This window comes from Podarcis tiliguerta (genome assembly GCF_965153285.1).
Source record: "Podarcis tiliguerta genome assembly, chromosome: 13".
NCBI classification, from domain to species: Eukaryota; Metazoa; Chordata; class Lepidosauria; order Squamata; family Lacertidae; genus Podarcis; species Podarcis tiliguerta.
In genome coordinates, this window is record NC_139546.1 from 7,976,132 (window position 1) to 7,999,935 (window position 23,804).

Consider the following 23,804-nt stretch of genomic DNA (forward strand, 5'->3'; position numbering starts at 1 on the left):
TTTTTATATTACAATATTTATTCAAATAGTCCTTAAATTTCCTCCAGTCCTCTGGAAACTCCTCTTCTTTCCGGTCGCGCACGCTCCACTTTCTAGCTCTATGGTGATATCCATATATCTATCTATCGGATCTCTTTGTCACTTCTCTAGCCGTAGACGCACTCTACCCTTTCGTAGCTCTACGGTGTGTTCTTGTTGTTGTTGTTTTCTGTACGCCATGAGGTAGCGGCGCCGCGCCCCGTGACGCCCTCGAGGGAAGCGAGGGCGAGGAGGCGGCGGCGGAACGCGACTTCGAACCTCGATTCAAACCGTTCGCAACCTCGCGTCTGTACGTTCTATCTCTATGGTGATCTTTTCATTTAGCCCACCCTCGCGCATGCGCGTGAGAGAGAGAGAGAGAGAGAGAGAGAGAGAGAGGAGAGCGTACGCCGTGAGGTAACGGCACTGCGCCCTGTGACGCCGCGCGAGCGCGAGAGAGCATGCGTACGCCGTGAGGTAACGGCGCCGCGCCCTGTGAGAGAAGAGAGCGTACGCCGTGACGCCACGCGCCGAAGGGGCTCCGTAGGGCCTTGTGGGAATTGTCGCGTAGGAAGTATAAAGCCGGGAAGGAGGGGGCGGGGCTTTCGGGAGGAGGAGGAAGAGGAGGCGGGGCCGTGAGGGGGGAAGAGCCTCCATTTTGCTCGGCGTCCTGAAGGGAGCAGCTCCTGAAAGGGCTCCGTCGCCCTCCCCGTCGCCTCCCTCGCGTCCTTCGGCTGCGCCGCTCCCTCCTCGTCTCCCGATACTCCTCCGCCTCCAGAGAAAGCCGCCGCCGTCGCCGCCGGTTCTTCTTCCTCCGCCGGGGACGACGACGATGGCGGCCGAGAGCCGGGAGGAAAAAGGTACCGCCGGGTTTTCCCCTCACTCCCTAGGCCGCTCGTTGCCATGGCAACCGGGGCTGGGGGGGGGGAGCAGCGGCGAAGGCCCAGGGGATGTGGGGAGGGCGGGGGGGAGAGAGGCCTGAGGGGCTTTACGAAGGAAGGCGAGGGGCCTTACTGCTGCCTCCCCCCCCCCAGGGAAAAGTGGGCGGGGGCGATTTAATTGCCTTGTAATGAACTGTTACTCGCCATCAGCCTCCGGGGGGGGGGTCACGCGTTTGGGAAAGTGGGGCGGGGGGGCAGTAAGGCAAGGGATGGCCGTTTAATAGGCCTTGAAATACTGGTTCTCAGCCGTTGGGGGTCACGTTGGGGAAGGGGGGGGCATAGGTTGGGGGCTGGATGGAAAGGCAACGTTGTTGGTTGCCAGGCTTGGGAAAGCAAGGGGGAGGCGTAGGGTGGGGGCTGGCGCTTTTTAAGGGGGCCAAAATGAAATCTTGCTCACCACCATCGTCATTTTGGGGGTGTTTTATTTGTTTACTGGATTTATATACCGGTTTGCAGAACAAATTCAAAATATAAAACCGCAATGTATATAATCGGAGTAAAAGCAACCCAATAACACATAGACACACAAACCCAGTTAAAACCAGTCTGGAGGCAGCTTACAAGATGAAAAGTTTTGCGTACACAACCGGTTTGGAACAGTTGACACCTAAATCGTAACAATATATATAAAAAAGGAAAAAAGTTATATCACTTGTTGTTGGCATCTGTCTATCTTAGAAGACAATGGAGGAGGGTGCATTTGGGGTTGAGGTCAAGCTGCAGGATAGTTAAAGCAACAAACCCGCAACAAAAATGCCCCAGCCCATTGGTGCAGTCCAGCCATTGGTCTCAAGTAGGAAACATTTTAAGCTTTCCTTTTAAAATTGGTTAAAATAGATAAAACATATAAAAAGTACACATCCAAACTGAACAGTTTCTGCATACTAATAATCATACTAATATCTAAAAATTAGAATTGATGTTAATAACAGCAACAGACCCCTCCAGCGAAACATCCTAAGCAATGGTGCAGTCTAGCCATTGGTTTCAGGTAAAAAATGTCTGCAGGCTGTTTGTGATTTAAGATAATGATTTTTTTTAAAATTAAAAAACCAACCTGTTTTTTAAACAGTCTTCTAGTGAGTTTTGGCTGATTACTTTATCCTCCTCCCTCACATTCCGTGAATATTAGCTATTAATCCTGGAAAATAAAGTTAAAATGCTGCTGTGTTCCGATAACATCTCAGTAAGACTTGTAACTGCCATGTAAGATGGACCACTTCCGTTTTCCTAATGCAGATGAGACTCTGAGGATGGGAGGATAGTAGTGTACCTAAGACCAGTCAGTAAGTTCTTGGTTGGCCTTATGTTTGAGCCAAAAGTATCTTGGCTATATTATAAAGTTCACACGCTTGGCTGCTATGTTAAACTAGCTTTCTGTTTTTTCATATATATATACACACATAACTCTTAGGCAGGGATATTATACTAGTGACCCCTCCACTGATTCAGCTGATTCTGACTAGATTTGTGTGTTTCCCTTCTAGTTGGTGTAAAAGCAAAACAATAAAACAGCTGATCTGTGTTATTCCCATGTCATGAGATGAAGTACAGCTCTGCAGCGCTTGAAGCTTTTTGTTTGCCTGTGTTAGAGATTAGGTTTATGTTACTGTGCTATTCAGCATTTATTCAAACTGCATTACAGAATAAGATAAAACAGTGGAGGAAATGTGGGGAGCAAGAAGGTATCTGAGGTTAGAGGTGAAGGCTGCAATTTGAAACATACAAGATTTGATTTAAATGATGTAAAGTCTGACAGGACGACTTAGTAAATCTGGGTACCATTGAGCTGCTTACAAATATAGAAGACAGGGTGGACAATAATATGGTGAAGCAGGCTTACCTTACAAGAGGGCTGAACTAATACTTGGATGGTTTTAAAAGAGGATTAGACAAATTAATAGAGGATAAGGCTATGTTCTACATCCATTTTTGGAGGCTATGTGCCTCTGAATACCAGTTGCTTGGAATAACAAGTGAGGAGAGTACTGTTGTGAGTTCTGCTTATGGGGTTTGTATGGCCATTTCTTTAAACATTGTGACAATGGGATTTTCATAGAGTTGGAAGGGACCACAAGGGTCATTTAGTCCAACCCACTGCAATGCAGGAATCTTTTGCTCAATGCGTGTCTTCAACCCACGACCCTGAGAATCTCTTTCTCTACTGACTGGGCTATGCTGGGCTAGGTGGGACTTTTGCCTGATCAAGCCGGTTATTACATTCTTTTGACCCTGTTTAACAATGCAGCTTGACCACTGGCATAATTATGTATTGTTTATGTACATACTTGTTTCCTAAATAGATTAGCTTTAGAAATCCCGTTAAAACAAGAGGGACAGCTTCTATTGAAAGCTTGCTTTTTGCATCTAATAGGAGCAATATGACTGCAGAGCAGTGACTGCAGCAGTTCTGCATTGTGTGTGCTGAAGGGAATTTTATCTTGCATGGCCTGGTTTATGTAGAAATATATTGATGAGTATGAAGCAAACGGAGCGATAGTATATCTACCAGCTGCATACTGGGGCACTATGTATTTAAAGGAGTAGTAAGTATCATGGACATTCCACCCAAAATTTATGCTGGCCTTCAGGTATTTGAGGTCTACCACATCTCCATAGCTCTGTTGTTATGTCTTTGCAGTTGTATCTAAGAGGCTCCTGTAAGCACGACAAGGAAAGGTCCTGAACTGGTCATAAGCCATCCTACTGTGGGCCTTTTCCAAAATATAGGTTAGGGTATTGTATGCAGTAATTAATTTTATTGGCAATTACTCTAGGAGATAACAGTTGCTTGCTTAAGATAAACTGCTACAGATTTTATCATCTAAATGGCACACCAGTAAAATACAGTGGTACCTCGGGTTAAGTACTTAATTCGTTCCGGAGGTCCGTTCTTAACCAGAAGCTGTTCGTATCCTGAAGCACCACTTTAGCTAATGGGGCCTCCTGCTGCCGCCGGGCCGCCGGAGCGTGATTTCTGTTCTCATCCTGAAGCAAAGTTCTTAACCCGAGGTACTATTTCTGGGTTAGCAGAGTCTGTAACCTGAAGCGTCTGTAACCTGAAGCGTATGTAACTCGAGGTACCACTGTACACTGTTCAAGAACAGAACCGGTGCTCAGAAAAATTGTTTCAGATGCCCTGTCATCCTAAAAGCATTAGGGTGTTTTAAGAAGAAGAAGAAGAATGTTTACAAACACAAAAGGTAGAGCTGTATACTACAAGATGTTTGGTGGTTTAATTAACAAAGTCACCTCCAAAAGATTCTTCGGCTTGGGCAGTCTTCCAATAAGAGACTGTGCTTCCTTGCAGTCCTATGTCTAATGTGTGGATGGTATGCATTGTTAATGAAACACAGTGGTGGTGGGGGATAAATGGAGCTCTGGTCATTCAGAACTCCAACACTTAAGGGGTGTTTTGTTCAGAAGTCAAGATAGGGCAAGTGCAGATAATGGAAGACAAATGCTCCTGATGTCTCATATCCAGAAGGCTGCAGGTCTCTGGCACTAGCTGAACCTTCCAAAGTCATCATCAAAAACAAATTCCTGTGAAGAACATTAAAATAGGAGTGGTGTTAAGTTAGGTCCAGATTTAAGATTGTTGCCACTTAGGCGTGGTGAGAAAACCAGGAATGCCTCAAGGCAATTAACTATCTTCAGTTTGAAAATACTTTCTCCCCCACCCCCAATAGATCTGAGTTTCAAGAGACCATTGGATTGAGGTCCCAGCCATACCCCACCCCAACAGTTGCCATTAGTTGAATATTGTCTGGATTAGGTTTTAGTCTGTATACCTGTATCATTGAGAAATAATTGAGAAGCTCTTGAAAACCAAAGAGCCCAGAGAAGCCAGACGAAATAAAAAAGAGAAATGTAACTGATTTTTCAAGGCAGCTCCATTTTTAATGGAGTTTTGTACACCACATTAACTGTAGTTGAATCTTTGGAAAGCTCTTTGAACTTGATTGTAGATAATTAAATTTAATAATGTATGTCTGTAGTTAGTAATGGCTTTGTACTAGTCAACACTTGATTTGTTAAAACAAATCAAAACTGCTCAAGGAGATAGAATTATGACACAAATTCTTGCTGTGGTCCATCTTAAAGTAAAATGATTGCCTGAAATGGAAATTTCAGGAATTGCAGTCCCTCCTGTTGCATGCCAAACCACTTTCAACATTGAAGGAAGTCTGAAAAGGTGTTCATGATATGACAGTAGGGATCTGATTGTGTTTTTTATTGCTTTTAGATATGCTGTAAGCCGCCCAGAGTGGCTGGGGAAACCCAGCCAGATGGGTGGGGTATAAGTAAAATAATTATGATTATAATTCTAAAAATGGAAAAGTAAAAATCTATGTGACCAGTTGTTGGGATCCTAGTCCATATCTTTACAAGCCTTTAATTACACCTGGATGCTTGAGAAGAAGAGATTAGACAGAAGGGGGAGGTATCCTCAACTGTTTGACTCCTCCCTTTATAGAACTTGTTCTTCAAGAACCACTCCACCTGGCTGTATTTTCAGGAAAGGTGACCTAGGTCCCTTATTGGAATCACTGCTCTGTGACTAATATAGCAAATACTACAAGAAGTATGGGGCATCCTTGCCAGATTCCCCCAAAATATTATTACTTTTTCTAGTAGTGAATGATTGATATAAAATGTAGCTCTTTAATATACACAGCTCTAGGATGAATGGCTCTGCGAACCTGTGAAGGATCACAGGTTTTTTTGAGGAGGCTGTTCCTTACCTATGAAATTTCATGAGAGTAAAATCAGTGCAAACTCATCCTAGCCTCTATGCCTTCTTTGATAGTCCATGTTTGTCTAATTATGACCCAGTCTGTGGTGAGGAATAAATCTCAACTGACTGGTGTGAATAAAAGTTGCAGTTAACATATTAATCTAATTGCCATAATTGCATTAAACAGGTCTAAATCAGAGGTCGGCAAGGTTTACCTCGCCTGGGCCAGTTCACTCCAGCAGAGATCCTACTGTGGGCCAGATTGCATGCCTGTGATTTCTGGCAATTTCCAGCATCGCAGAAGCGAGTCCCTGCGCCGCGCTGCGCTGGTTTAGCGCAGTGCGCGGGGACTCACCAAGCAGGCAGCTCGGTTCGGGGGTGCCTCTTGGGTCGGTTAAACGACCCCCGTGGGCTGCTTGTGGCCCATGGGCCTTAGGTTGCCAACCCCTGGTCTAAAGCAAGCCTATAAGATTTCCCAGGTCAATTGTCCCTTATGTAGTTTAGAGATTAAAGCAACTGAAAGATAGATGAGAGGTTTGTCAGTGAATTTGCTTAAACCTGTAGTAGGGAGTTCATCCATTTCTTTCTTCTCCCCAATTTAAACAGTTTTGATTGGCAGTTATCCAAATTAGTCTTGTGAAAAACTGCCTTGCTATTCAGTTTTTCCTCTTAATTTTAGAAAAGCTTGAAATGGGTGGGCAGATGTAAGTGCTGAAAGAAAATGTGTGGGTATTGGATTTTAGTATCACTTTAAACCATTCTAACAACTCATTTGGTAAGAGCATTGCAGCGGGTTGGACTAGATCCTTTTGGTCCCTTCCAACTTTAGAACTTTGTGGTTCTAATACCATTAAAGCAAACAGTGCAGCTCTTCTGAATGCCATTTCTGAACCTTGTGTTTTGTTTACAGATGGCGAACTGAATGTTCTGGATGATATATTGACTGATGCACCTGATCACGATGATGAACTGTATAACCCTGACAGTGAGCAAGATAAAAGTGAGAAAAAGGGTATGCTACTTTACTAGTCGGGTGCCCTTTTGAAAAGGTGGACAGCAAGATCAGCCAGCAAGCTTGAGGGCTGCTGCCAGGGTGCACAGAGACTTGTGCATGCCCACTGGGGAGCCCCTCTTTTTCCTAAGAGCTCTTTGCTCTGCATTACAAATTCCTTTTGAAGTATCCTTATCTCCCTACCACATTTGATTTTTTTCAAAGGCAATGTGAGCTATTAAAGTAAAATATTGACATGTCACATACAGTGGTACCCCGCAAGACGAATGTTCGGAAGACGAAAAACTCGCAAGACGAAAGAGTTTTTCGTTTTCTGAGGTGCTTCGCAAGACGGATTTCCCTAAGGGCTTGCTTTGCTAGACGAAACGGCCCTGCCTCTCGTGTCATGGCGATGGTCACTGCACGCACGCACGCTCGCTTCCCCGCTCCTCTGGCTCCCTCCCACCTTCCCGCTGACGGTTAGTGCCTCGCACCGCTGCCCACCCCCCTCACGCGCTCCCCTCAGAGAGCCGTTGCCGCCAGCGCCTCTCTCTCCCTGGAGTCGCGCTCCTGAGCCCCGCCGCCCTCCAGCAGCCGCATCGCACGGTGGCCACAACTTGCGGGTGAGTCTGAGGTACCAGCTGCGGCAGCTGTCCTGCTTCTCCCCGCCCCTCCCCACCGTTGTCAGTGTTTAAATGCAGTGGTGCTTTGCAAGACGAAAAAACTCGCACAACGAAAAACTCGCGGAACGAATTAATTTTGTCTTGCGAGGCACCACTGTGTGTGCAAAGAACCTGCTGTGCCAATACCTTGGTTGTAGCCTTTATATCTGAATGTTTTTAAAGGCTTTCAGATCCTTTGTGGAATATGGCATGCCAAACAAAACAGTACAGTTTGCTAAAAAGCAAGTACTGTCATTGCTTACAAAATATTAACAAGTTGAAATAGTTTTCCTTCCTCAAGCATGTAATCTTGGCTCTTTGGCTATAGAAATACATAGGGAGCTGTCTTTCTCCTGAGGAAGCCAGAAGCAAGGTTCTATTTCAGCTCATTTCCCAAGTCAACTTTCCACAGCCTGGCGCCCTTCACATGTTAATGGAATGCAACTCCCATAATCCCTGACCATTGTCCATACTGGCAGGGCCCAGTTGGAGTTGTGAGTCCAGTAACATTTGGAATGATACTACACTAGGGTTTGGAAGGGCTGTGCTGTGTTTTGGTCTTTTAAGTCATTCCAGCGATTGGTCGTCAGTTTTCTCATCATTAAATAGTGAGAGATACAGTGGTGCCTCGCAAGACGAAATTAATTTGTTCTGCGAGTTTTTTCGTCTTGTGAATCTTTTCGTCTTGCGAAGCACCACTGTGTATTGACGGTTTCCTATAGGAATGCATTGGCAGTTTTTTAAAAAAGGTGCAAGACGTTTTCGTCTTGCGAAGCAAGCCCATAGGGAAATCCATCTTGCGAAGCAACTCAGAAAACGAAAAACTCTTTCGTCTTGCGAGTTTTTCGGCTTGCGAGGCATTCGTCTTGCGAGGTACCACTGTACTAGGATTTCCAAGGAGGCAGTTTATTTAACACAACACCCCGGTTTTAAACCTAATAGCTTTATGTGCTTTGTCTCATGCTAAATGTGAAAAAAGTTTGCTCATCATGTTTTCTGAAGATAGCTTTAGCAGCATTTTGTTAATGCTATCAAGTAACTCTGAAATGCTGATTTCAAAATTTGTTGGTGCTTTTCTAAAAAAAATATTTCAGGATCCAAAAGGAAAAGCGAGAGGATGGAGACAGCTGAGAGCAAAAAGCAGAAGCCTTCTGTGCATTCCTCGAGGCAGTTGCTACCCAAACCTCCAAGCTCATCCGTTAGCAACAACAAGCGAATAGTGAGCACAAAAGGAAAGCCAGTATTGGAATATAAGAATGAGGAGTATCAAAGGTCTGATAGGAGCAAGCGCCCAGAAGGTGACAGAAAGATGCGTATGACAAGCAGCAGCTCGAGAGACACCTACAAAGGGCAACCTGAGAAGGCATGCATGAGGAAAAGAGATGCTGACAGAAGGGCAAAGTCTTCCACTCCAGATACCTCTGGGGTAAGCAGCGGCTTTTGCAGTCATTAAATGCACCAGTTCTTTAAGGTGCTTGCTCCGAACTCTCTGTGCATCCTGACATGTAAGGCGTTTGTTTTATTCTCATTTAAACAGAGGCTAAGGCATGAGGTGGACAGACAGCCAAGCAGGTCCAGCCACTCCTCAAAAGAAGAGGTGAACTCCGAGGAGTACGGGTCAGATCATGAAACCGGCAGTAGCGGATCCTCTGACCAAGGAAACACAGAGAATGAGGAGGAGGAGGAGGAGGAGGGGATGGAGGAAGAAGAAGAGGAGGAAGATGATGACGGGGAGGAGGAGGAAGAAGTGGAAGAAGAGGGAGATGACGAAGAAGAGGATTATGATCAAGATGAAAGGGATCAGAAGGAGGGAAATGATTATGACACACGAAGCGAAGCTAGTGATTCTGAATCTGAATCTGCATCCTTTACTGATGGGTCAGTCCGATCTGGTTCGGGCTCGGATATATCAGGTAGCTGATATCATTTCTTTCTGCTCTGGGTCTTGTCATATTCAGTTATTTCTAAATCGTACAGCAGATGATTGGCTCTGGTGTGGTTTCCTGGTGTCGGAAGAGCACCACCAGTAAGGATAGCACAGCAGCAAAGTGTTCATTTTTGTCCAAAGGGCTTCCTATGGGCATCTGGTTGGCCACTGAGAACAGTACTGGACTAGATGGGTCCTTGGTCTCATCTGGCAGGGCTTTTCCTATGCTCTGGTGCTCATTAGTGTCTCACTAAGCAGTTTCCTTCATAGTGCTGGTCTCTTGGCCAGAGGCTGTGAGGAATGAAAGTGGAAACATAAGATGAGTTTTCTGGCAGTGTACTTTACGTTACATTCTTTTAGGGGCCTCTTTCATGGGGATGAGAAAAGATCTTCAAACCAGTGTGTCTCACAGGTTCAACTTACGTTTCAACTTGAATAATTCTATGTACCAGTCTTTGTAATACCAGTCTAGGTTAGCCTTTCTCAGTCTTGGGTCCCTAGATGATGTTGGACTACAACTCTCATAATCCATAGCCAGCAAGGGATGATGGGAATGGTAGTCCAACAACATCCAGGAACCCAAAGTTGAGAAAGGCTGGTCTGCGTATATTTCTGTGGTGAAAGAATTGATTTTTTAAAAAACATTTTTTTAAAAGAGTAGATTATAACTGAAGAAACAGTGTTTCCCGCAGTATATAAAGCTAGTTGGCACATTCTGGTTTAAAAAAACCTGGAAAGAAATCAGAGCAAAGCAGCTGAGTATTAGCTGAATTTCAAACTTCTAGCCAAATACTTAAAGGTAAAGGTACCCCTGCCCGTACGGGCCAGTCTTGACAGACTCTAGGGTTGTGCGCCCATCTCACTCAAAGAGGCCGAGAGCCAGCGCTGTCCGAAGACACTTCCGGGTCACGTGGCCAGCATGACATCGCTGCTCTGGCGAGCCAGAGCCGCACACGGAAACGCCGTTTACCTTCCCGCTAGTAAGCGGTCCCTATTTATCTACTTGAACCCGGGAGTGCTTTCGAACTGCTAGGTTGACAGGCGCTGGGACCGAACAGCGGGAGCGCACCCCGCCGCGGGGATTCGAACCGCCGACCTTTCGATCGGCAAGCCCTAGGCGCTGAGGCTTTAACCCACAGCGCCACCCGCGTCCCTAAGCCAAATACTTATGTTCTATTAATTTATTATTGTTCACATTTTATTTAAGCGATGTCCCTCCCAACTCCGCCTTCCTCGTTTTATTTTTTTGGTGTCCCTAATTGTCCCAAGTATCGTGACAGGGACAGTTCCAATTCAGAAGCTTTGGAATAGCGTTATCAATGTGGTGTGGTTGTTGTGTCACCTGGCTAGATCATTTGAATAACATGGCAAACACCCCAATCAGCATTGCACCTCATTGGGTGTCTGGCACAGACTCCTTAAGCGAATCTGTTATCCAGAAGTAGGTTGTAATCCATGGTGTGCAAAAGAGGCAAGCTTACATACCTGGCAATGTATAAATCAGGCTTTAGGGCGATGTGTTTGCTGTATTTCTAATAATGTGCATAAACGTTGTGGTCCAAGGGCATGCTGGGGCTCCAACAGGAGGCTTGATCTATGCCAGTCAATTTCTTGACTTTGTGAAGACCTCACACTCATAAACATGTGCAAACACCATACTGTATCAAAATCTGCTTTTGAAATTTTTGTGTTTCAAAAGCAGCTTTCCATGTAATGTGCAATATTACTGTTCAAGGCAAAAAAGTTTAAAGCTCCCTTGAGCTCTGCAAAACAACTCCATGGATCTTTGGATCCTGACTAAAGAATGAAGGGCTAATGAGATGATAGTTCTGAATGTTGAGAGCCAAATATGCATTTAGCTAATGTAAACTGTATTGACCTTCTTTGCAATCATTCCTGATAAAGTTTTTGGTGTCGGCCTTAAAAGTACTGCTGTTGCTTGTTTTGATGGTCTTAGATGAGAAAAAGAAGGCGAGAAAAAGAGCTAGAGGCATCTCTCCGATTGTTTTTGATAGAAGTGGAAGCTCTGCATCAGAGTCATATGCAGGTATTATTACGTTATTGCTTATCTTACTGAAATGATCTGTAGCAAAACCCTTGAACTGCATTTTCCAAAATAAATAGTGGGCCATAGAAACCTCTTGGACATGTAGCTAAACAGTGAAAATTGGTATTTTGGCATGTTCTGTGTGAATAATTTGGGGAAGTAGGTTTTCTTGTTATGTTAATGCTATTTTGTTGCTTAAGTGGAATTTTCACTTTTTAAAACTTGGAAGATGATGATTCATTGACTAGTTTTCTGAAGAGAAAACTGGTCCACCAAAACAAACAAACAAAATGAAACAACCCAAAAATCCAAAACAAACCCTCGTGCACATTGAGCAGCATTCTTTGTGTGTGTGTGGGTGCGCGTCAGGAGGAATAATTTGTCATGAATGAAAATAGCATGTGAAAAGGCTGTAGAATTTATATCGTATCTCTATTAAGGCTCAATCTGAACAAATGTACTTTGGCTAAACACAGGTTCAGAAAAGAAGCATGAGAAATTATCATCTTCCGTTCGTGCTGTCCAAAAAGGTATAATTTAAATTCGAATTTTTTAATGCATGCTCCCATTGCAAGCTGTTGTGTCAAGTCTTTGTTAACATACATCAAATGTGGTAATGTTCCGATGTATAGTGGAACTAACTCAAGTGGCAAATTGTATTGCCTCTCAAATTACTTCTTGCATGCATCTTCATAAAGGCAAATATATATCTATCTTATTGATGAACTGGCAAGCAAAGAAGTAATGAAATGGTGCTGTTTGAAAGATAAATTTTCGTAGGTTCCTCACCCAAGAATGTATTTTACTCCAATAACCAGGAAGTGAACATATCGGAACATTACTGATGTTGCATTGGCTTTTTACTTGAAATAGCTTATTTTGCTTTCTACGCTTAGCATTGCATGCTATGACACAGATTCAAGTCTGAAATATGTGGTATTCGGCTACTGACTTGCAGCACAATTCCTCAAAATTTGGTCACGTAGCTTCAATATATTAAAATGGAATTTGTGCAGGAGACCAATATAAGCCCCTCTGAAGTGAAGAATAGTTGTACCACAATATAAAAGGGCTTGTCCCACAAAGGGGCTATCAATATGTGTTGTGTGTTTACTTAGGAGGTGCAGAGGGAAATGCCAATAAAATTACATTTTGCTTTGTTTCCACCCCCAGACCAAACTAGCAAACTTAAATACATTCTCCAAGATGCAAGATTTTTTCTTATCAAAAGTAACAACCATGAGAACGTCTCACTTGCCAAAGCTAAGGTAGGCCACATTGCACTTACAGACTGCTTTCATTATGAAGATAAAACTCTGGTTACGGGATAGGGGCAATTGTTCTTTTAATTATCAAGCCTTTAATTAGTTCTCTTACCTCAACCCTGTCACAAAGAAATGGAATTACCGTATTTTTCGCTCTATAAGACGCACCTAGTTTTTGGAGGAGGAAAACAAGAAAAAAAATATTCTGAATCCCAGAAGCCAGAACAGCAAGAGGGATTGCTGCACAGTGAAAGCAGCAATCCCTCTTGCTGTTCTGGCTGCTGGGATAGCTGCGCAGCCTGCATTCGCTCCATAAGACGCACACACATTTCCCCTTACTTTTTAGGAGGGAAAAAGTGAGTCTTATAGAGCAAAAAATACCGTAGTTAGCATCTCACCAGCTGTATCTCTGTTACTTTGAATCCGCTGGGAGCCTTGCAGAAAGAAAGGGGAACAACAAATTCAGGTTTAATGCTTTGTTTTTACTGTTTAATGCTTTCCATAACGCTTTGAACTTAATGGGTTATGATTTTCCTGGTCCTCCCCAAGCTTGTTGGATATGTGAGCATTTATGAAATACGAAGCTGTATCAGTCATACTGGCTTGCCTGTAGTGGTAGTACCTCAGTTAGAGATATTTCTCAGCTGTCACATCTTTTAACTGGAGATTACAAGGACTGAACTTGGGACCTGGGGCATGTCAAGCATGTGTTCTAGCACTGAGCTAAGTGCAAGCTGTCCCTGGTGCATCCATTGAACAGTTTGGGTTTTATAATTTACATGTCTGTTCATCTCTCTGCAGGGTGTCTGGTCAACCCTCCCAGTCAATGAGAAGAAGCTCAATGCTGCCTTCAGACAAGCAAGGAGTGTTATCTTGATATTCTCTGTGAGAGAGAGTGGGAAATTCCAAGGTAAAGAAGAGGGAATGCCTGCCCTCAACATTAACCCAAAGTTGTTCGGGTTATGTCGTCTCATTGCAGTGTTCTGATTCTTGCAGGATTTGCAAGGCTGGCTTCAGAATCCCATCACGGGGGATCTCCCATACACTGGGTGCTACCTGCAGGAATGAGTGCAAAAATGCTGGGAGGCGTATTTAAGATAGATTGGATATGCAGGTAAAAGGGTTAAAAATGTGAAAATTCTGGTTCATAATGTTTACTTTTGGATATTCCGAGTAGGTTCACAAAGTGTATCCTCAAAATAGACATGATTCATTTGCTGGAACAATGGGTTACCACCCATTTGCATAGTCTGGAGATAGTTCTCAGATAGCTCAGTTGGTAGAGCATGAGGCTCTTAATCTCAGGGTTGTGGGTTTGATCCCCACGTTGGGCAAAAGTTTCCTGCATTGCAGAGCATTGGACTAGATTATCCTCACGGTCCTTTCCAACACTATGATTCTAAATGACTTTGGTCTTAGTGGAAGGATTATTTTTGCCCTCCCATGAATAGGGTATCTTTTGTCTTTTATTTTTGCCATGCTTCAGAGATTTTGTTATTAACCATCATCTTCATAGGTGGCAAATTATTGCCTTAAATTCAGTCCTATGGTCTTGCAAGTGTGTGTGTGTGTGTGTGAGAGAGAGAGAGAGAGAGAAAGAAAGAAAGAAAGAAAGAACACATTCACAGACCTGCCATTATTAGCATTCTGTGCTCTCCCAACTGATTATGTAAGGCTCTTGATAGCTGCCTCTAATTCATGGATTTTGAGACATTGAAGTATAGGATGGGAATAGGGAGCCTCTATCTGCTGCAGTAGGATGTCGTCAGAAATTGGCACTCAGTATATTGACTTTCAGACTAGTAGTCATAAAGTTGGGAAGCCAGAGGTTGAGCTGCAGAAGATGCATTCTTCACATCCCCAATCCTGTCATTGAAGTCTAGCTTTTTCAATGTTTTGCATTGGTTTTTTCTTGTCATTGAAAATAAACTTCTCATGAAACACATATTCTATATTATGAACGTCAAGCATGGTTTTTGTCATCACTTACCTGAAATGTTCAGAATAGTGAGGGGTGAGTTTCCCCAAGTCTTAATTTTAAATCAAGAGAGAGAGAGAAGAGTTTCTTAATCTGTGAAGATAACTTAATCCTTTTGAACATTTTCTCAGCATTACTACTGGAAGTCCACATTTTTTCCAGTAGTGCTGGAAGTCTACTTTTTTTTTAATAGTTTGTTTACTTCCTAGAATGTAATGGCAGCATGCTAGGTGTTAAGAACGCTGCCAGAATGTCAAAACAGTGTGGGTGGGTGGGATGCAAAGGCAAGGCTCAAGTTTCCTTCTGGAAGAGAACTTGCAGGGTTGTCATGCTTGCTTCATACTAAGGTGAGCATTACGAACCTAACTCAATTGGTCTTCCAAGCTGCACTTTGATAATATTTATATCTGCCAGTTCAGAATGCTCATCTTCACGGTTTTCTGTTTTCTTTTTAATGTTCAAGTTACAGTCCGTAAAAGCATCCTTGTATAAGATTTAATTTAAATGCCAAATACACAAAATGTATTACATGTCACTTATACGTTTAGGCGTGAGTTGCCATTCACGAAATCTGCTCACCTGACCAATCCTTGGAATGAGCATAAGCCAGTAAAGATTGGACGTGATGGACAGGTTTGTCATTTGTGTTAATTATTCCTCTTCAGTATCTTAAGGCCAGTAGTTAAAATTTTGGAATGCACTTGTTTTATTTGATAGTTGTCCACATTTGAAAGACAGCCACCATTAATCCAAGCACAAAGAGATCCTAGACCAATGATGAATAGTAACCTCTTAGAAAAAAAGTCACAACGAAATAATCTTCTTTTGAAGTATCTTGAAGTGTAGTCCATTCTTTATTAAAGCTACTGTTAGGCTACTTTCTGCCAAAAGCGGCCTTGAATCTAGATGAACTGTGACTCTCACTGTTCTCAAGTCTCTAAAATGGGTTTGTTGTGAGAGAGAAATATGGGCTTGTTCTCCTGCTATACTAACTGGGAGGTAAGGTCTTGTGGAAAAAGCAGCCCACATAAACTTATAACTTCCTTCACCTTGCATGGGTATTTGCAATCTCAGTGTGCTTTTTAAAAAGATAGCTGTAACACTTTTTGGCATGCTGCAAATACAATTTTCGATAGCTAACAAAATAAAGATATGCACTCTTTGTTGCTTCATGGGCAGCATATGTCCTAAAATTCCGTAAAAACAAATTTACCTAATCTATTTGTTTGTGCCGGTGAGCTTTTGATCCATGATTCTGGGCTACACATGTTGGTTGCACAAGGTATGTGATGCAACTCTTTCTTACTTACGCTGTAACATTTTTCTAGAAATCCCTCTGTTGGTATTTATAGCTGTTTCTAGTATACCTTTCTCGTAGAAATCAGCAAAAACATGTCATTAAGCGTTATACTTCGTTGTGTCCATCTGGTTGGCTGCAGAAGCTGTCTTTGGAAAATTTGGATTCGTTCAGAGTTCATCTTGTAAAACGAGCATTTCACTGTTCCAGGAAATTGAGCCTGAATGCGGAACCCAGCTTTGTCTCCTATTCCCTCCCGATGAAAGTATTGACTTGTATCAAGTCATTCATAAAATGCGGCACAAGAGAAGAATGCATTCTCAGCCCCGGTCAAGAGGACGGCCATCCCGCCGAGAGCCACTCCGAGATGTGGGAAGGTTAGAAACGTTCTTTGGACTGATAATAGGCACATGTGTCAGAATTACGTGATGGAGGAATGTGATTCATCAAAAAGCTTTCCCTGCAATCAAGAAGAGAGAAAATCCTCACATCAAGCTGCATGGACGGGTTTGTGGCTTCATTGAGGATTTCACACTGTCCCCCCTCCCCCAGTTTGTCACTTTCAAGAGGAAAACGGGGACCTTTGGCTCATGCAGAAAATACGTCCTTGTAAACCTAGCTTAGACTAGATCTTTGGTCAGATAATGCAGATAATCTGTTCGTGTAGGTAAGCGGATTTATCATGAGCAGGCTAGGTGGAGGAAGAGCAAATCTGTGTGTTCAAAAATGTGTTAATATCTTGTAAAAGCCTTTTCTTTCAGGTATATCTCTGGATAAGCCTTGTCAAAATATGGGACTTTTATCAGGATCACTTATAATTTTGCAGAAGATGACCACCTCATTTTGAGGATAAAAATATTTGTGTTATTTTGCTGTTCAAGAAGAGCGTGTTTGGGACTGTCTCAAATTGTATCACCGTGCTGTGGTTAAGCCCATTACCAAATATTCTCTCACATCTTGCTGAGCTTCTGGAAGCCGTAGGTTCTCTCCAAAGGGGGAGGAAGTGGCCTTGGAGACCCGGCAACAAACCAAAAAGAATGGCTGTTGCTGTGTCTGTATACACAACCTTTCCAGATGCTGGCAGCACCTGTGGACTTAAGAGTGGTTTTAGAGGATCGCCACGATTATTGATCACTGCTCTATGAACTTGCCAACATTCCCCAGAAAAGAGGGGTATATCTTGTTACAGAATTGGAGAAGTCTTGGCAAAGGACTGATATAAGCCCTTCTATATCCATCACGTTTCCCCGACCCCCTGTGTAGCCACTTTGCTTTCTGATAAATCTAAAGCCTTTCCGCTAAAGACTGTGTAGTTTGGGCTGAAACCTTTTTCGGTTGCAGTTTCCTGTTTGTGGAAACGTCCTGTGGTAGGTAACAGATATCCAAGGAGTCCCCATATCCTTGCTGTTTAAAAAAAAACAAAAAGGACACCGTAACCTATAGGTAGGAGGAATCCTGGCAGCATCCCCCTTCCTTTGGGCATAAGAGGACTGAGCAGCGATGGCTTTTGAAGTTAAGCCTGAGAGGTTTCCAGTGCAATAAAGTATTTACGAGTGAAGGTTTTGCAATGGACTGCAAACTATACATTGTAACACCACCACACCTTCTCAAGCCTGCCAGGGCCTCCATTTATGTATGTGGCTTTCAGCTTAAAGTCAGTAGTTGGACTACTATATGAACTGTTACTATCATATATTATACCGGTCGTAAGTGCACACTCAAACTACAAGAAAGCGGTATGTTTATTCTTTACACCAGCTCTTTATTTTCTAAATCTATTTCTGCTGTACATACAGTTGCTTTGTTTGCTCAGAATTGTGATACTTGCTTTTAAAATGGTAATGCAATATACTTTAATGGTGTTTGGGGAGGAGGGAGGGGTCATTGCCTTTGGCCTGTATAATTGTTTCACATTTTGATGGTGTATTTGAAGGGGTTGGTGGGGGGGGGGTTTATTCGGTGACCTGCTGGTGATGAGCAAAGGAGAAACCCAGGCTGGCAGCTGGAAAATACCTTCTTCGGAAAGCACAACCATTTCATCTAGTAATATGAATTTTGAAAATTCTCTTAGCTCTAATCTCGAGAACATAGGAATAGGCCATATTGTATAGATCCTTCCTGGCTAGTAATCGTTGTATGTAAAGTGGGGGCGGGGGGAAAGAGAGAGAGAGATGGGTCCAAATAATATCAGTCCAAGTGAGGCAGAGTATTTAGAGCTTTGGAACACGTCCGTAAGATGCATCCAAATTGTGTGGCTCTGTGCTTGTAGGGCGAGCGTCAATATAGCAATTGCACAAGTTACAAGTAGGGTTAGATTTGGTTTATGGGTACAGTTCTGTGTATAATGGGGAGTAGGCCCTAAAGAAATAGGTTGGAATTAAGAGGTATGGCTGGGTCAAGGATTTCAGGTTCTTTGCATCCCTAAAATGCCAGTTAAGCATATTTACATCGACACAAGAAAGGATTGAGCAGTGAATTTGGTAAGGCTCGCACAGCTGCCTGGGACTTCAGAAACCTCCCAGAAAGTCTTCCTGGGTTACCTCCTGTTCCTTCTGAAGGTATTTACTTTAAGGTTGCTCCAAACAATTGTTTAATTATTGTCTAATTTATGTAGGCGTCGACCAGAGGATTATGATATTCATAACAGCAGAAAGAAACCAAGGATTGATTATCCCCCTGAGTTTCACCAAAGACAAGGTTAATATCTCGCTATGCAAATACATTTGCACAAACGTACAGATTTGTGTATTAACAATCTTGAATTTGTGTAGAATGTGAAGGTTGGAATAAAGCTTTGAGGGTGCACAGGGGTCTTCAGGGCTCTAGTTAAAGCTCATTTTGAATAGATAGACTTAGCGGAATGTGTGGGATCGTGGTGCCCTTCTTCGAACATGGTAGGGGGACCTAACTTAGAGCAGAGACAAAAATGTTAGAAATGTCCTTCCTTCTATTATATGAGTGAATATGTAGGTATGTCTTAATCTCCTCAAAACAGGCTACATTGTACTTTTGTTGATGTCTAGATTAAATCTTGGCATCAAGCTAAAATGACCAGGTTTAACATTCTTTATCCAATAGCTATATAATTACTGGAGTCTGCTCTATTCTGCTATAAAGAAAAACTCGATACATTTTAAAGCTCCTTACACAAATTGTTGAAGACAACATTGGGAACAGCAGAATTACCGTTCCTTGTTCTCTTTGCCAAGGCAGGTGCATGCTTGTGGGAAAGATGCTAATTTCTGTTTATATATTGCAATAGCAGTAAATATGATATATAATGCTGCTTGATTTTAAACAGGCTATATAAAGGATCCCAGATACCAAGATGCAGACAGGTAAGAGATGCTTTAGTCTTTGTTTATTTTATGCTTTGGTAACTTAGCACTGTGTTTAAATTCACAAATCTCATTCCCAACAGACGATTTTCAGGAGTGCGGAGAGATGTCTTTTTAAATGGGGTAAGTGTCTGCCTTTTCGTGTGCTGTAGCTGCAGGTGCTTTAATGCTGCCAGTGTTTTTGACGTTCCCTGTATGTGTTTATTTTCCAGTCCTACAATGATTATGTGAGAGAATTCCACAGCATGGGTCCGCCGCCACCCTGGCAAGGAATGGTTTGTATTTTTAAACGCACTTTACTTTTGACCATGCATTTGATTGATTGCATTCCTTAGAGTAACGATGATAAGGGTAGTTTCATTTATTTATTTTTATGAACTTCCTTAGGGATCTAAAAATGACAAGCGATTCCTGCTGAATCAGACCAGACCCTATCTAGTCCAGCATTTTGTTCTCATGGCGTCCAACTGCATGCCACTAGGAAACCCTGCAAGCCAGGATATAAGCGTAGAGTCGTGCTCTTAAATGCATGCAAGAAAGATTTGCTACGTATAAAAGAAGCACAGGTGGAAAAGAGCAGGCAATATGAAAGAATGTTGTCGGGGGGCTACCAAAGTTGTAGCGAAACAAGGCCACAGAAAAAGGAAATCTGCAAGCCTTATACTGTTGAAGTACAATTGGGGGGAGGGACACGGATGGCGCTGTGGGTTAAACCACAGAGTCTAGGGCTTACCGATCAGAAGGTCGGCGGTTTGAATCCCTGCGACGGGGTGAGCTCCCGTGGCTCGGTCCCTGCTCCTGCCAACCTAGCAGTTCAAAAGCACATCAAAGTGCAAGTAGATAAATAGGTACCACTCCAGCGGGAAGGTAAACGGCGTTTCCGTGCTCTGCTCTGGTTCGCCAGAAGCGGCTTATTCATGCTGGCCACATGACCTGGAAGCTGTACGCTGGCTCCCTCAGCCAATAAAGCGAGATGAGCGCCGCAACCCCAGAGTCAATCATGACTGGACCTAATGGTCAGGGGTCCCTTTACCTTTACTTACAATTGGGGGGGGGGGGCACAAACCAAAGGAGGCTAAAAGATGACTTGGCATACCCAATAGCTGACCTCTTCAAAAGGAAAATTGAATCTTGTGGGGAAGCTGCACCTAGAATGCAGACTGGAGTGGTCTGTTTGGGGTGCATGGAACCCAGGGCAGGCACGATTTCTTTAGGAAGGAGGGTATACCACAGCAGGCCCCACTTGTAAAGTACACTTAGATAGTATCCGGGTAAATGAACCATTCGATCTCAGAAGTTCCCAAACTGTTGCAGTGTGTCTGGATTTGTTGTTGCAGATGGAAGACAGCACAACCATACAACATCTAGCACAGGGATACAGTGCATTCCCTAAAAGGGAAATTCCCTTATTCCAAATAAGATTTCCCTTTAAAAAGGGGGAAAGTTGACAGCTATGTTACAGTGGCTACAACAGGCAGAAAAATAATCAATTGGTCGCTAAAACCCTCAGCGATTTTCAAGTGGTCCATGACAGGAGTGTTTGTAAACTACTGATCTATGCAATAACATTGAATTTCAATGTTCTGGGTGGGTTTGGTATCAAGACACTTGTGTCAAACTACAATATCTGTTCGGCTCCAGCCTCCCACCTGCTTTTGCAATCAGTTCAAAGCAAATGTATGCATATTGATTTTGACTGTAACATTGAGAGCGTGTTTTTGGCATTGCGATAATCCTCACCCCATTCATCCTCCATAGCATTCTGGAAGCCTTTTATTTTACCTTGCAGAACATGGCCCCCAGTGGCATGGTGAATATCCCCCCTGCCAGTTTAATTCTGCACAAGGTACGGGTGCCCCTTCCACACGGAGAATTGTGTGCATAGTATGTTTGTACCTATACAAACTACACTGTTCAGTCGCTGCAGCCTCCTCTTGTGTCTGGTTGTGGAAATGTGGGGTTAAGTGTACAGTTTGGGCTAGTTTTTAACCACTATAAGGTATTTTAGCCTTCCACACTCAAAGTGCCATTGAATCTTTGAAGCACTTTCTTAATACAGTTGCATTTGAGTGTTCATTGATGCCGATTGTGTTCTGAGGAGGAGAAATTTAAGCGAATAACACCGTTTTCTTTTTAGCCTCCTTACCCAGGTATGGAGCAGCCTCCCCACCATCCTTACTACCAGCACCATGCTCCTCCACCACAAGCTCACCCTCCTTACTCAGGGCACCATCCCATTCCACACGATGCACGATACAGGGATAAGCGGGTGGTAAGTATGCCCAGAAGGGCTGGTACCATGCCAGTTAAGGGTCATGGGCAGATCTTACGCTGTCAAGAGACCTTTATACAGTCTTAAGTGTCAGGCCTCTACGTTCATTGAAACTTTCAGTGTGTGTTCTGCCCCAGCCTTCAAAGAGCACATTTTAAAGCTGCCACTTGTGCCAAAATAAATAGTAGAATGCAAGCACACGAGACTGGAGAGCAAAACCTATGATGTTGTTTTACAAAGTTGTTCCTTTTGCACTTGCCCATCATTGACCCCTTTGCATATTTTTGCATATGCTCCCAAGTTAGTTTGAGCCTTGAGAGTCTCAGTTGTTGAAGACTTGGAAGTATTGTATGTGGTTTGAGTTTTCTCTTTCAGAAGTGGAACTACGCTCCAGGTGCATGTTGAATCCAGATACAGTGGTACCTCGGTTCTCAAACGTCTCCGTTGACAAACGTTTCGGAACTCGAACCGTCTTCCGTAACGGATTACAGTCGAGAACCGAAGTACCACTGTATTTGAATGCAAAGCCCGTTTTCATTTGCGATTTGTTTCGATCCTTCTTTTAAAGATTAGCATAAGGAATGTTAAAAAGGGACGCGGGTGGCGCTGTGGGTTAAACCACAGAGCCTAGGACTTGCGGATCCGAAGGTCGGCGGTTCGAATCCCCGCGATGGGGTGAGCTCCCGTTGCTCGGTCCCTGCTCCTGCCAACCTAGCAGTTCGAAAGCACGTCAAAGTGCAAGTAGATAAATAGGCACTGCTCCAGCGGGAAGGTAAACGGCGTTTCCGTGCGCTGCTCTGGTTCGCCAGAAGCAGCTTAGTCATGCTGGCCATGTGACCCGGAAGCTGTACGCCGGCTCCCTCGGCCAGTAAAGCTAGATAAGCGCTGCAACCCCAGAGTCGGTCACGACTGGACCTAATGGTCAGGGGTCCCTTTACCTTTATAAGGAATGTTGGAGGATTGAGGCCTCCAGGTCCATAATAACATCAGAGCACTGGTGGGTCAGTCCAAAGGTCTGTCTAGGCCAGCATCCTGCTTATCACAGTGACCAACCAGATGCACATGAAAAGCCCTTAAGCAGCATTTGAGGGCAATAACCTGTCCCGCAGCATTACCTAGTGACTGGCATTCAAGAGGCATGCCACCCCCGCTCCTGGAGGCATCATAAAGCAATAGTGACCAGCAGCCTTACCTGTGCTTTGTAGCTTTTTAAAATTAGGTGATCTATAAAAACATTTCTGTCTCCTACAGCATGATTATGACATGAGGGTAGATGACTTTCTACGTCGGACACAAGCAGTTGTCAGCGGCCGAAGAAGCAGGCCCCGAGAACGAGAGCGGGATCGTGAGAGGGATCGGCCCCGGGATACCAGAAGGGACAGAGATCGGGATCGGGGCAGGGAGAGGGAAAGGGAGAGGATATGCGATCGGGACAGAGATAGAGGAGAAAGAGGAAGATATAGAAGATAATGCATTGCGGAACTGCAGTCACTTAAAGCAAAGGCTTGTATATTTGTGTGTTTACAGGTAGTAAACTTCTATTTTCCTCTGTCTACCTACTTTATTGTGTAGAAGGATTTATAATTGACCCTCTTTGTTCTAAGCATGCAGTAAGCTGTGAACTGGAAAATCCCCATCGGCTAAACAAAAAGATAAAAAACGTGCAAACTTGACCCTTGAGTTGGTGACTTTCATTTGAGCAGTTTCGAAAAAGTTTAAAGAAGGTAGATTAATGATCCCTATGTGTTTATCTTAACTGTAATTTAATCATCTGTTTGTTTGAATACCAGTTGACAACTGCCATAATATTTTTGCTTTTGTTTCCTTCCATGTAGTTTTTTACATGATTCTGTGGGGGGAAATGCTGCTATCAGGTATGCAAATACTGGGTGTGATGGTTTGGCTGTATGTCCGTGTTGAAACAGCCACGTCTTGGTTTTTCTGGTTGTTCCTTTTTTTATGGAAAAAAAAAACCTCTGTAAGAGTCAAGCTTGTTCAATAATGAAAGCAATATTAAGATGACAATATTGATATCTAATTTTTAACCTTTTAAACAGCTTTCCTGTGTTCTGCTGGCATTTTGGTTAATGCTATTGTTTGTTCGCCTCTCCCACTTCCATATTACACCCCCCCCCCCGAAAAAAATGTCCATATTGTTTGGAATGTCCACCGTGTGTGTGTGTGTGAGCACAAAATCTTGCTGTATTCTACATTGCTACCATTTTTTTTTATAATAAATTGGTAACAGTCAACTTTCATGGATGTGCATGCTTCTGATGAGTTGAGTTGTTTTGTTTTTGAAGGGGGGGTGCAGCAAAAAAGCTTCAATC

At 43.4% G+C, this 23,804-nt stretch overlaps 1 protein-coding gene across 4 annotated transcripts; it reads left to right on the forward strand.

The window, feature by feature from the left end:
- Positions 1–437: 437 nt before the first annotated feature.
- On the forward strand, positions 438–23,732 carry YTHDC1 (YTH N6-methyladenosine RNA binding protein C1). Of its 4 annotated transcripts, none has more exons than XM_083407706.1 (17): positions 438–878; positions 6,608–6,697; positions 8,445–8,776; positions 8,888–9,263; positions 11,235–11,324; positions 11,801–11,854; positions 12,498–12,592; positions 13,391–13,499; positions 13,586–13,703; positions 15,116–15,200; positions 16,075–16,241; positions 18,479–18,561; positions 19,166–19,202; positions 19,286–19,325; positions 19,415–19,477; positions 21,340–21,474; positions 22,726–23,732. In XM_083407706.1, the coding sequence occupies exons 1-17, from the start codon at positions 851–853 to the stop codon at positions 22,942–22,944; spliced, it is 2,121 nt and encodes a 706-aa protein (XP_083263832.1). In that variant the 5' UTR covers positions 438–850; the 3' UTR covers positions 22,945–23,732. The 4 variants fall into 4 exon arrangements, with proteins under 4 accessions (XP_083263832.1, XP_083263834.1, XP_083263831.1 ...); XM_083407705.1 differs by having other exon boundaries at positions 481–878; positions 6,608–6,709; XM_083407708.1 differs by lacking the exon at positions 11,801–11,854.
- The last annotated feature ends 72 nt before the right edge of the window (positions 23,733–23,804 follow it).

Bases quoted from the DNA above. Each gene is read 5' to 3' on its own strand.
- YTHDC1 (XM_083407705.1), top strand. From the start codon at position 851: ATGGCGGCCGAGAGCCGGGAGGAAAAAG. The intron at 6,710-8,444 runs GTATGCTACTTT...AAAATATTTCAG, and splicing joins AGATAAAAGTGAGAAAAAGG to GATCCAAAAGGAAAAGCGAG. The intron at 19,203-19,285 runs GTAAGAGATGCT...CATTCCCAACAG, and splicing joins AGATACCAAGATGCAGACAG to ACGATTTTCAGGAGTGCGGA.